The sequence below is a fragment of the Moschus berezovskii genome, chromosome 10, assembly GCF_049115385.1.
Source record: "Moschus berezovskii isolate FMDL1 chromosome 10, NW_MosBer_1.0, whole genome shotgun sequence".
Taxonomy (NCBI): domain Eukaryota; kingdom Metazoa; phylum Chordata; class Mammalia; order Artiodactyla; family Moschidae; genus Moschus; species Moschus berezovskii.
In genome coordinates this window covers 19,182,143-19,195,326 of record NC_142469.1, presented here as the reverse complement: position 1 = coordinate 19,195,326, position 13,184 = coordinate 19,182,143, and the positions used below count along the sequence as shown (strand labels likewise).

Here is a 13,184-nt window from a genome sequence, read left to right as displayed (position 1 = left end):
GGTCCTCAAGATATCTTGCAATTCCTGCACCTGCCAGGAAGTGGCCTTTCTTATTCACCTGATAAGGCTGCTGGGAATCTAAGAGTTTTCAATTTCTGGAGAGAACAGGTTGAGAGAAAAGATAAATGTCACAATTCTACTTATAAAGGCATAATTTACCAAATTGTTGTAAGTCATAATTAACTCGAGGGAATGATTAAAAATCAGTAATATTTCAGATGAAAAAACACAAAAATATTATAACCATATTCATCATTTCCCTCAGTCCTATGTGACTAATTCTTGATCTTAATATTCTGTTAACAGTTTTACGAAGCCATCAGGTTTTTCCATTAGAATTCTTTCATTTCTTACCCAGTTCAGCACTATGACCTAAAAGTTATCAGAAGCTTGTGTTTGTCATAAAGTTCTTTCTATGAATCTTCTTGAAGATCAAGTATTTGTGTTTTTTTTTTTTTTTGCAAAAACATCAGTAAAACAATAACTATAAATCACAAAAGACTTGCAAGGTTAGAAAGCTGATTACAATGTAATTGACAAAGTTGGTTATTGCTGTGGCAAAAGACATATTAGGATAATAATAGAATTATTACTGCTAACATTTTACTAGGACACAATCAACTTTTATGAATTTCACACAATCTCTAGAACATTCATATCATGACGTTTACCTGTATAATAAAACATAAGAAGGTTATTAGCACTCATTGGACAACGTTTTCCATGTAATTTAACACACCAAATAAGACAAAATGTTATTGAGAAAACAAATCTTTTGAGGTGTTCCAGGGGCCCTTTAGAAAGTCACAAAGGCCAATGAAACTTCAATTAGAATTTGATCTTTGAGAAGTCTGTCAAAAATATCAAAAGATTTCAAAACACTTAGTCAATAAGATCATAGGTCATTGTGGGACAATGCTTATTTTCTTAACCAAAGTAACAACAAAAACATTCAAAAGCTAATATAGAAAGTTATAACACATTACTTAAAAGGTAAGTAAATGTTACAATCTGTTATCAATCTGTTATCTCATTTACATTTATTTAATATTATTTAATCATATCAAAAGCATCAATTCTTCGTGGGGTTGCAAAGAGTCGGACATGACTGAGCGACTGAACTGAACTGACTGAGTCATATCAAGTTATTTTTCTTGCTGGCAAATTTTATAACAGGAATAAAAAAATCTTATTTGACTTCTAGTAGAACTTCCAGATGTACAGGCTGGATTTAGAAAACGCAGAGGAACCAGAGATCAAATTGCCAATATCTGTTGGAGCATAGAAAAAGCAAGAAAATTTCAGAAAAACATCTACTTCTGCTTCACTGACTATGCTAAAGCCTTTGCGTGGATCACAACAAACTGGAAAATTCTTAAAGAGATGGGAATACCAGACCACCTTATCTGCCTCCTGAGAAATCTATTGGCAGGTAAAGAAGCAAGAGTTAGAACCAGCCATGAAACAATGGACTGGATCAAAATTGGGAAAGGAATACATGGCTGTATATTGTCACCCTGCTTATTTAACTTATATGCAAAGTACATCATGTGAAATGCCAGGCTAGATGAATCACAAGCTGGAATCAAGATTGCTGGGAGACATATCAACAACCTCTGATATGCAGATGACACCAACCTAATGGCAGAAAGTGAAGAGAAACTAAAGAGCCTCTTAATGAAGGTGAAAGAGTGAAAAAGCTGACTGAAAACTCAACATTCAAAAAACTAAGATCATGGCATCCAGTCTCATCACTTCAAGGCAAATAGATGGGGAAACAATGGAAACAGTAACAGATTCTTTTCTTGGGCTCCAAAACAAAATCACTGTGGATGGTGACTGCAACCATGAAATGAAAAGAGGCTTGCTCTTTGGGGGAAAAGATATGATAAACCTAGACAGCATATTAAAAAGCAGACAGCGCCTTGCTGACAAAGGTCCATCTAGTCAAAGCTGTGGTTTTTCCACTAATCATGTATGGATGTGAGAGCTGGACCAGAAAGAAGGCTGAGAGCTGAAGCACCAATGCTTTCAAACTGTGGTGCTGGAGAAGACTCTTGAGTCCCTTGGACATCAGAGATTAAACCAGTCAATCCGAGAAGGAAATCAATCCTGAATATTCAAAGGAAGGACTGATGCTGAAGCTCCAATACTTTGGCCACCTGATGTGAAGAGTCGACTCTTTTTTAGAAAAGACTCTGATACTGGGAAAGACTGAAGGCAGGAGGAGAAGGGGACAACAGAATAAGACGGTTGGATGGCATCACTGACTCAATGGACATGATTCTGCGCAAACTCTGGGAGATAGTGAAGGACAGGGAGGTGTGGCATGCTGCAGTCCAAGGGGTCGGACACGACTTAGTGACTGAACAACAACAGGAATAATGAAAGTATTATACTAATGTTAATGACTCTAAAGACATGTGTATATTAATTAAACCAACCACTTACTTTCATTCATTAATCATTAATCTTAGGTCTCATGATCCTGAAGTTCATTTGGGTTAGCTTTTTAAATATTTCTGAGTATATAAGTGCTTAATTTCCTTTTAGCCAATTAAATAGAGCTCTTTTACGGATTAACATTGGCAATCTCGCACATCTACAACACACAGATAATGATGTGGTGGTGAATAAAAAGCTAGGTGGGTAAAGCTACTATGATGGCAGAGCATAGTGGAGGAAAAGGAACTGGAACGATATCAAGGAGTCTGGAAAAGTCATTTCAACCATTTGGACCCCATCTGAAAAGGTAAGTTTTAGATTAAAAATGTAAGAAAGCTTTCAGTTATACAAGTGTTGGCAAACCTCTTAAATTCAAGCTTGGGTGTCCAATGTGCAGCCCAAACCAAATAATGAGACACCAGTGTGCATGGAGAAAGGCTTATTTGATTTGGCCAAAGTGAGAACAATAGAAGCAAGATTGCTTACCTTCCTCTCAACAAAGAAGCTAAGTGGGGGAATTTTACATGGTTAGGAAGCAAGAGAGAGGGGGTTTTAGGGAACTGAGTGGGGAAATCTATGTTTCTTCAGTCTCAGAAAACCACTGGTGCAACCAAACTTCTGGGTGCCAGCAGCCGATCATATCCTCCCTAAAGTCATCCATTTCTTCTGCAACAAACTCATAAATTCTCCTTGTGACCCTGGTGTTATCTCCTCCTGCCTGACCAAGAAATAGCATTTCAGCAGCTAAAAGTTATATCATGAAAACAAGGGGTGCTGGGCAGGGAGCAAGGAGCCTACGTGTGTGAGCAAACAAGGCGTGCTGCTGCTAAGTCGCGTCAGTCGTGTCTGACTCTGTGTGACCCCATAGATGGCAGCCCACCAGGCTCCCCCGTCCCTGGGATTCTCCAGGCAAGAACACTGGAGTGGGTTGCCATTTCCTTCTCCAGTGCATGAAAGTGAAAAGTGAAAGTGAAGTCGCTTAGTTGTGTCCGACTCTTTGCGACCCCATGGACTGCAGCCCACCAGGCTCCTCCGTCCATGGGATTTTCCAGGCAAGAGTACTGGAGTGGGTTGCCATTGCCTTTTCTGCAAACAAAGCCTAATCAGAATTTATTTTACTCCAGTTGCTAAACGTTAGGGGGTACTAAAATCACAAGGGGCCTGGCTAATCACAAGGGACCCAGCTAAACACAAGGGACCCAGCCACACAGGTCTATATTTCAGTCAAAATGGACTTTTTATTTAGAAAAGAAAAAACAAGAAGTTAATCTTTTCTACAAACAAAAACTAAAAAAATAAAAAATAAAAACAGTATATCAGAAAAAATAAATCATGATCACTCATATCACTAGGATAACAACAAAAACCCTGAAAGCAAAATACTTGACCAGTCTGACAAATCACTGGAATTCCAACCCAGTTAAAGCAGTGGTCCCCAACCTTTTTGGCACCAGAGATGGGTTTCGTGGAAGATAATTTTTTCAGGGACAGAGGCGGGGGTAATGTAGACAATGGGGAGCAGCAGATGAAACTTCACTTGCCTGTCACTCACCTCTTGCTATGTGGCCTGCGTTCCTAATAGGCCATGAACTGTTATCAGTCTACAGACCAGGGTTTGGGGATCTCTGACTTAAGGAACTATCACATTTTTAGTGGGTATAATGATGCAAGCAGAAATGGGGAGGAAAAAAATTTGCCTTATGTTTTATATTTTTGCATTATGTCCAATGTTGTTTATATATATTTACAAGCCAACAGACCCTGGAAAGAAATGGCAAGCTACTCCGGGATTCTTCTCTGGAAAATCCCACAGACAGAGAAGCCTGGTGGGTTACACCCCACGGGGTAGCACACACAAGCCAACAGAACTTAACAAAACATTTCTCCATTAGCTTTGATAGATGAATCTTTTCCACTTGTGCCTAAGGTTGAAAGGAAATTTACATAGATCAAAACAACATATAGACCAACTTATGTTACCACTGCTATGCTAATTATTTGAGAGATCAATGTTGCTATATGAGCAAATGAGTTATCTGCCAGATAAATATTAGATTGGCTTATCCCTTGAAACTTGCTGTCATTTTTTGAAAATACAATTGTAAATTATGAGGCCCAAGCAATCTTTTAGTTCCCCTTCCCTTAGTTCACCTTCCAGAAGGCCTAACTATAGACAAAGCCTTAAAAGAAAGTAAAGTTTGGGGACCTTTTTTTCTTTAAGTGATGTGACTTACTCTCTGTTCTGGATTTCAAAGATGCCAGTTTAATGTGGGCTATGTATAATTTAAAAATTCTTTTCTACAAATAAATACTTCCTGCAGAAAATTTGGAAAATACAAGATCACAAAGAAGTAGAGGAAAAACATTCTCCATCCAGTCAGTGGAGGTTATCACTACTTACTTTTTATACTATATAGTTAGACTACTTTGGTACTACGATTAAGTCACTTTTTGTATTTGGCCCATGAGTATTTCCATGGGCCATTAAATCCTTGGTAGTTTTTCAGTGTCTGCACAAAATTTCATTTTATAATAATGACATTCTTCGTTGAAGTTTTTTTAATTATCAAAAGTAAAATAAGAGCTATAGAGTATTAGGATTATTGTCTTTAATAAAAGACTTATTAAAGATGTAAACAGATGTTTTTCCAAAGAAGAAACACAGATGGCCAACTGGCACACGAAAAGATGTTCAACATCACAAATCATCAGAGAAACTCATATCAAAACCAGAACAAGATATCACCTCATACCTGACAGAATGTGATGGGCTGTGCTCAGTCGCTCAGTTCTGTCTGACTCTTTGTGACCTGATGGATTGTAGCCCGCCATGCTTCTTTGTCCATGGGGATTTTCCAGGCAAAAATGGTATGGGTTTCCATGCTCTCCTCCAGGGGATCTTCCCAACTCAGGGATCGAACCCAGGTCTCCCACATTGCAGGTGCATTCTTTACCACCTGAGCCAACAAGGAAGCCCAAGAATTCTGGAATAGGTAGCCTATCCCTTCTCCAATGGAACTTCCCGACCCAGGAATCGAACTGGGGGTCTCCTGCATTGCAGGTGGATTCTTTACCAGCTGAGCTACCTGGGAAGTCACCTGTCAGAATGGTTTTCATCAATACCACAAATAATAAATGTTGGTAAGGATGTGGAGAAAAGGGAACCCTTGTGCACTTAGTAGGAATGTAAATTGGTGCCATTCACTGTTGGAAAAAGTATGAAGAGTTCTCAAAAAATAAAAAATATAACTACCATATGACCCAGTAATTCCACTCCTGAGTATTTATCTTCCCCAAATGAAAACAGTAATTTGAAAAGCTATGCACCCCAATTGCATAGCAGCATTCCAGGTGGGCCTAGTGGTAAGAAGGAATCCTCTTGCCAGTGCAGCAGATGTAAGAGACACGGGTTTGATCCCTAGGTCAGGAAGAGCCCCTGGAGAAGGGCAGGGCAATACACTCCAGTATTCTTGCCTGGAGAATCCCATGGACAGAGGAGCCTGGTGGCTGCAGTCCATAAGACTGCAAAGAATGGGACACAACAGATTAGCATGCATGGAAGCAAACTAAATGTCCATCAACAGACAAATGGAAAAGAATTGATACACGCGTGCATGCTCACACACACGTGCATGCTCACACACACACACACAACACAATGGAATACTACACAGCCATAGAAATGAATGAAAATTTGTCATGTGCAACAACTTGGACAGACTTGGAAGTTATTATGCTAAGCAAAATAAGTCAGACTGAGAAAGTTTAAATACTGTATAATATCACTTGTGTAATCTAAAAAAGTAAAACTAGTGAATATAACAAAAAAGAAACAGAGAACAAACTAGTGGTTACCAGTGGGGAGAGGGAAAGGAGGAAGGCAAGGTGGGGGCGGGGGATTAAAATGTACCAATTATTAGGTTTCCTTTACAGCATAGGGAATATCACCAGTATTTTTTAATAACTATGAAAGGGGCCTAACTTTTAAAAGTTGTGATTCATGTTGTACACCAACTATATCTCATTTTTTTTAAAGATTTAAATCAATATGCAAAAGATAAACGTGGACAGAGGATAGATGGTACAGAGTAACCTGGAGATCATTAATGGTGGAAAAACAAGTCAGGGCAATTATAGGCATGATAACAGGGTAAACCCAGTCACATTATTTATTCCTGAGAACAAAAAGGTTACCAACCATATACATCCCACTTAATATTTATCCTCACATCTTGAGTGGAGGTTTATTTTTTTAAGTAGACAAAGTCGTGGTTTTATAACTCAAGCAAATACTGCCAACGCCACGAGGCTCAGGCTCTCTCTGTGTGGCCTTTCCAATGCTCCGCTCCCCATCACAGAGGACTTCGAAGTAAAGCAAACACCTAGCTGGCGCTGAAGTCATCCGCTCTTCAGTTGACGGAAGCAGGGCGGGCCGGGCGGGTCCGTCAACCACCTGAAACAGCCGTCGCCATGATACCAAAGAAAGCGGACAGGTGCGCGCACACAGAAGCTTCGGCAAGCCGAGCGGAAGCCGCGCTTATGGCGCAAGCGCCGAGGCCTCTTCGCCCCGCCCTCCCCGGGGCCGCGCATGCGCCAACGTAGCCTCGCACCCCGGGAACAGAGGCCCTGGCTTTGTCGTCACAGGGCAGATGATCAGGGTGCGTCCGCCTTTTCCCTCCCCCTTCCATCCTCCTCCCTTTCCCCCTCCCCTGGTCCCTCGGTCTTCTCCCTCCTTCCTCTCTCCCTCCCGCGGGCGTCCCCCGCCGACTCTCGCTTCCGGTCGGCGGCTGTCCGCGGAAGGGTGTCCCGCCCCTTCCGCCTTTCCAGCGGCGGCGGCGGCGGCGCCTGCGCGGCTTCTGTCAGGGTCAGCAGGCGGGTGCCCTGGGCCGTCCACCTGCGCGTCGCGGAGCCGCGCCCGGGGAGTCGATGGCGATGAACTATAACGCGAAGGATGAAGTGGACGGCGGGCCCCCGTGTCCTCCCGGGGGTACCGCTAAGACCCGGAGACCAGATAACACGGCCTTCAAACAGCAACGGCTGCCGGCTTGGCAGCCTATCCTGACGGCTGGCACGGTGCTGCCCACCTTCTTCATCATCGGCCTCATCTTCATCCCCATTGGCATCGGCATCTTCGTCACCTCCAACAACATCCGCGAGATCGAGGTGAGCGGAGGGCAGGCGGCGGCCGTGCACGTCTTGCCGCCGGGCAGCGGGGGTCCCTCCTTGCTGGGGTCCCGGCGGTCAGGCGGGCCCTGCCGCTCCCCACCTTCTGTCTTCCTCGCTTTCCTCTTCCTTTTCCTACGGGTTTTTCTGAATTTGCAGTTTGCCGGCGCTTTCTCTCGCTGTTCATCCATTTAGGGAATGACTGTAATGCAGAGTGTGGGTCAGGGGAAGAAAGCCCCTTTGATGGGCGGTTTTTGTGGTTTTTAACCTCTAACGGAGGTTAAAAAAGGAAAAAGAGAAAAGGAGAAGTGAAAATAAGTTATGTGGAGATCAAACTCCAGGAGAGTTGTCACAGTCAGAGTGTCACTTATCTGTGTGGGGATAATCCCGGGTCACAGAGATGGGGAAAGGACCCAGGGTCATAAAGGCAATGATGATTTTTATGTAAAGAAGTTGCCATGTGGCAGATCACGTATTAGGACGTGTGACCGAAGTGTATACAGTACTTTTCACGTTGAGCCCACAGATGCTTTTACTTACAGGGCGTATTACCGGTAAAAGGTAACTTGACGCTTCAATTCCGGTTTTACTTTTAGGTTATATTGATTAATAATCATGCCCTACATTCGCCCTCGTCCCCCCTCAACCCTCCCCACCCCGCCAGATTTTAAACTGAAAAAAAAAAAAAGTCTGTGACCACACAGGGAGAGTAATTTGGGAATTATCTCCTGAACGTGTTACTGTTACAAGACATGATGGAGAAACTTGGGGAAACATCTTGACTTCTGTCAGAGAAACCATCATCGTAATATAGTATATTCATACATCTGCAGTGGTGAGCATAGGTTGGTAGAGAATGTAAACACTTTGTGTAGATGTCCAGTATTAAACATCTGCTCATCCTCTTTTCTTGACTATCTGAGGGTATTTTTTATCTGTTTGAAAGGGGAGGAACGGGTACAAAATTCTCTTTGATTTTTTTCTGTTCTATCAGTTATGTCATTTTTTTCCCTTTTTAGTTTTACTAAATACTTTAAAATCTATGCATGCAATTTAATAGGGCTTTCAAAACAACTTTATTTCAACGGCAGGAATAGGCAACTTTCCAATTTAATTGTTAGCTGTAAAAGCAGAATCATTATATTTTTAATGGTACAAGATGTACATTTCTCTGTTAGTAATAAGAGTCTATAGCATAGTTTTAAAATCTTTTACTGAAAGTTCATTTTCAGTTAAAATAAAGTATCACAGTATATATTTTCAGTCTAATGTTCTGTTTTATCATTTTTATCTCCTAGTAGTCCTTCAAATGTAGTACTTAGTGTTCTCCCGACTGTATTGCGCTGTGCTATGCTTAGTTGCTGTCATGTCCGACTCTTTGAGACCCCATGGACTGTAGCCCGCCAGACTCCTCTGTCCATGGAGATTCTCCAGGCAAGAATACTGGAGTGGGTTGCCATGCCCTCCTCCAGGGGATCTTCCCAACCCAGGGATCGAACCCAGGTGTCCCTCATCGCAGGCGGATTCTTTTACCATCTGAGTCGCCAGGGATGCCCCAAACTGTATTAGGACCACACATGCCAGGATGTGAGCATAGTGGTATAATACAAGGGCCATGGGCTCTAGGCAGGAGTCAGGCATAGCTGGGTTTAAATTTCAGCTCAGCTATTAACTGGCTCAGTTTGTTGGAAAACATAATCTTCCTAAGCCTCAGTTTCCTCACTTGTAAAATAGGTAAATAATGCCTATTTTTGTGAACTGTGAGATTTAGAAACAAGATAGATAATATTCCTGGCACTACATTTAAACACTATTTACTGTATTGTGATGTCCACTAATCAGGAGATGAGAAATGGAGTCAAAGGGGTTGGTATTTGCTAGTAAGCTAGAAAAGCATTGTAAAATTTAGACAGAAACCAAACCTGGATGTCTTGATTTTCAGTCTTGAGCTTTTACACTACACTGGGATCCTTATGTCGATGTTTTTAGCTGATATTAAGATGAAAGCGGCAGTAGTTTGGAATTTATATGATGAGTATTTACTAACTTATCAGAACTCAATTTCTGTCAATATTTACTATACTATGAAGGTAACTGTTAACTTTCTTTACAACTTTCGGATTCTGAAATAAAGTTCTTCACACTAGTTGATGAAATGGAAAGTTCTTAAATAATTCTCATGTATGTAATTCAGATTTCAAATTGTCTGAAGAGTCTACTGTAGCTGGATCTACTTAGAAGGGCCCTGAAGTGTTGAGTCAAGGCATTAGAGTCCAGCTTTTACTCCGTAGTTTGTGATCTTAGGCATATTTTTTGAGTCTCAGTTTTCATTTCACTTGAAGGGCTGAAAGATTCAGACTAGATGATCCCTTAGAGGCCTTGTTCAACTTTAATATTCTGTGACTTCCAACTTTAATGTGATTTTAAGAAAAATGCTGCATATTCAATTTGTATCACCTTTGAAACTAGAGAAGATGAGAAGTAGGAATGATTAGGAATTTTGTACCAATGCTCAGACACAGTTGTGCAAATAAATTTTTAAAAAATTTGTAGATTATCTAGAGAATTGGTTCTGAATTCACCCTGGAGTTACTAGAAGAACCTAGGGAACTTCCCCAAAGGACACATACTTGTTTCTGACTGCTCCCCACCCTTTATCAGTCACTAGTTTAAAGTTGAGGGTTATTAAAAATAAATATGTGAGAAGAAGTTCTTAGCAAGATTCACTTCCATACTACACGTTGCTCACATCTTTTTACCTTATTTACTGATTTTTGAAAATTTTAAGGACTTTGATTATTGCACTCATCTCACACGCTACTAAAGTAATGCTCAAAATTCTCCAAGCCAGGCTTGAGCAATACATGAACTGTGAACTTCCAGATGTTCAAGCTGGTTTTAGAAAAGGCAGAGGAATAAGAGATCAAATTGCCAACATCTGCTGGATTATTGAAAAAGCAAGAGAGTTCCAAAAAAACATCTATTTCTGCTTTATTGATTATGCCAAAGCCTTTGGGTGGATCACAATAAACTGTGGAAAATTCTGAAAGAGATGGAAATACTGGACCACCTGACCGCTTGAGAAATCTGTGTGCAGCTCAGGAAGCAACAGTTAGAACTGGACATGGAACAACAGACTGGTTCCAAATAGGAAAAGGAGTACGTCAAGGTTGTATATTGTCACCCTGCTTATTTAACTTCTATGCAGAGTACATCATGAGAAACGCTGGGCTGGAGGAAGCACAAGCTGGAATCAAGATTGCTGGGAGAAATATCAATAACCTCAGATATGCAGATAACACCACCCTTATGGCAGAAAGTGAAGAAGAACTAAAGAGCATCTTGATGAAAGTGAAAGAGGAGAGTAAAAAGTTGGCTTAAAGCTCAACATTCAGAAAACTAAGATCATGGCATCTGGTCCCATCACTTCATGACAAATAGATGGGGAAACAGTGGAAACAGTGGCTGACTTTATTTTTCTGGGCTCTAAAATCACTGCAGATGGTGATTGCAGCCATGAAATTAAAAGATGCTTACTCCTTGGAAGGAAAGTTATGACCAACCTAGTTAGCATATTAAAAAGCAGAGACATTACTTTGCCAACAAAGGTCTGTCTAGTCAAGGCTATGGTTTTTCCAGTGGTCATGTATGGATGTGAGTTGGACTATAAAGAAAGCTGAGCGCAGAAGAATTGATGCTTTTGAACTATGGTGTTGGGAGAGTCCCTTGGACTGCAAGGAGATCCAACTAGTCCATCCTAAAGGAAATCAGTCCTGAATATTCATTGGAAGGACCGATGCTGAGGCTGAAACTCCAGTACTTTGGCCATCTGGTGCAAAGAGCTGACTCATTCGAGAAGACCCTGATGCTGGGAAAGATTGAGGGCAGGAGGAGAAGGGGACGACAGAGAATGAGATGGTTGGATGGCATCACCGACTCAATGGTCATGGGTTTGGGTGGACTCAGGTAGTTGCTGATGGACAGGGAGGCCTGGTGTGCTGCAGTTCATGGGGTCACAAAGAGTCAGACACAACTGAGCAACTGAACTGAAGGACTTTCATTGACATATTATATCAAATTAGTAGGCCAAAGGAGACTTGTCCAGTCAAAATGCTTTTGTAATATAGCTTAAAGTGCTAAGATCAGAAATCTAGACATCTTAGGTATAAAAATCAGTGGGTCTTCATCTTTTTCAGGAAAGTTTATACAGAAAATTACTATTCTTGTAAAGCATGTTGGACTCCCCTAAAAAAGGTATTTAGAAATAGATTATCTCCTCTCATTAGGTTTATATATCTTGTTTAGCTGGATTTTTGATTTTCTATTATCTAATAAGATGAAGTTTTTAGAAAACTAAAGTTGTTACTTTTTTCAGTCATAAGAAAATATTTTAAATATTTAATACCTCATTAAAACTGAGATTTAATATCTTCATTTATTACTAGCAGCAAGGAATAAGTATTTAATGTGGCAGTTGTAAGAGTCAGGAACATCTTTCTATTAATACCATAGAGGTAATTTTTTCTAGTTGATGGTTCTTGTTTTTGAGGCAGAGATGTTAATTGAATAGTGCTAACCATGAAATTAAAAGACGCTTACTCCTTGGAAGGAAAGTTATGACCAACCTAGATAGTATATTAAAAAGCAGAGACATTACTTTGCCAACTAAGGTCCGTCTAGTCAAGGCTATGGTTTTTCCAGTGGTCATGTATGGATGTGAGAGTTGGACTGTGAAGAAAGCTGATCGCCGAAGAACTGACGCTTTTGAACTGTGGTGCTGGAGAAGACTCTTGAGAGTCCCTTGGACTGCAAGGAGATCCAACCAGTCCATTTTAAAGGAGATCAATCCTGGGTGTTCATTGGAAGGACTGATGCTAAAGCTGAAACTCCAATACTTTGGCCACCTCATGCGATGAGTTGACTCACTGGAAAAGACTCTGATGCTGGGAAAGGTTGGAGGCGGGAGGAGAAGGGGACGACAGAGGATGAGATGGCTGGATGGCATCACCGACTCGATGGACATGAGTTTGAGTGAACTCCGGGAGTTGGTGATGGACAGGGAGGCTTGGTGTGCTGTGATTCATGGGGTCGCGGAGAGTCGGACACGACTGAGCGACTGAACTGAACTGAACCGAACCTGAAAAAGAAAGTGAAAGTCGCTCAGTCCTGTCTGATTCTTTGTGACCCCATGGAATTCTCTAGGCCAGAATACTGGAGTGGGTAGCCTTTCCCTTCTCCAGGGGATCTTCCCAACTCAGGAATCAAACCTAGGTCTCCCTCATTGTGGGCAGATTCTTTACCAGCTGAGCCACAAGGGAAGCCCAAGAATACTGGAGTGGGTAGCCTACCCCTTCTCCAGGGGGTCTTTCTAATCTATGAATTGAATAACTTTTGCAGTTTCACCTGTTTATCAGTTTAAAGTTATATAGTTGTAAATTAATGGTTAGAATCAAATGAGGACATTATTTGAAGTGATAACATAAATTTAGAACTAAATATTTACTTCAAAATTAATAAAGGTCTATTACTTATTTTTATTTTATATTGTACTATATTTCATTTACAGTATTGTGTTT

General features: G+C 41.1%; 1 protein-coding gene across 1 annotated transcript in view; it reads left to right on the top strand.

The window, feature by feature from the left end:
- The first annotated feature begins 7,160 nt into the window (after window positions 1–7,160).
- The window catches only part of CDC50A (cell division cycle 50 P4-ATPase accessory subunit A), a 43,557-nt gene continuing 37,533 nt past the window's right edge, over window positions 7,161–13,184 (top strand). Inside the window, exon 1 of the mRNA XM_055433144.2 lies at window positions 7,161–7,608. Coding sequence (XP_055289119.2) covers window positions 7,372–7,608 — 237 coding nt within the window. The 5' untranslated portion in view covers window positions 7,161–7,371. The remainder of the gene's footprint in view (window positions 7,609–13,184) is intronic.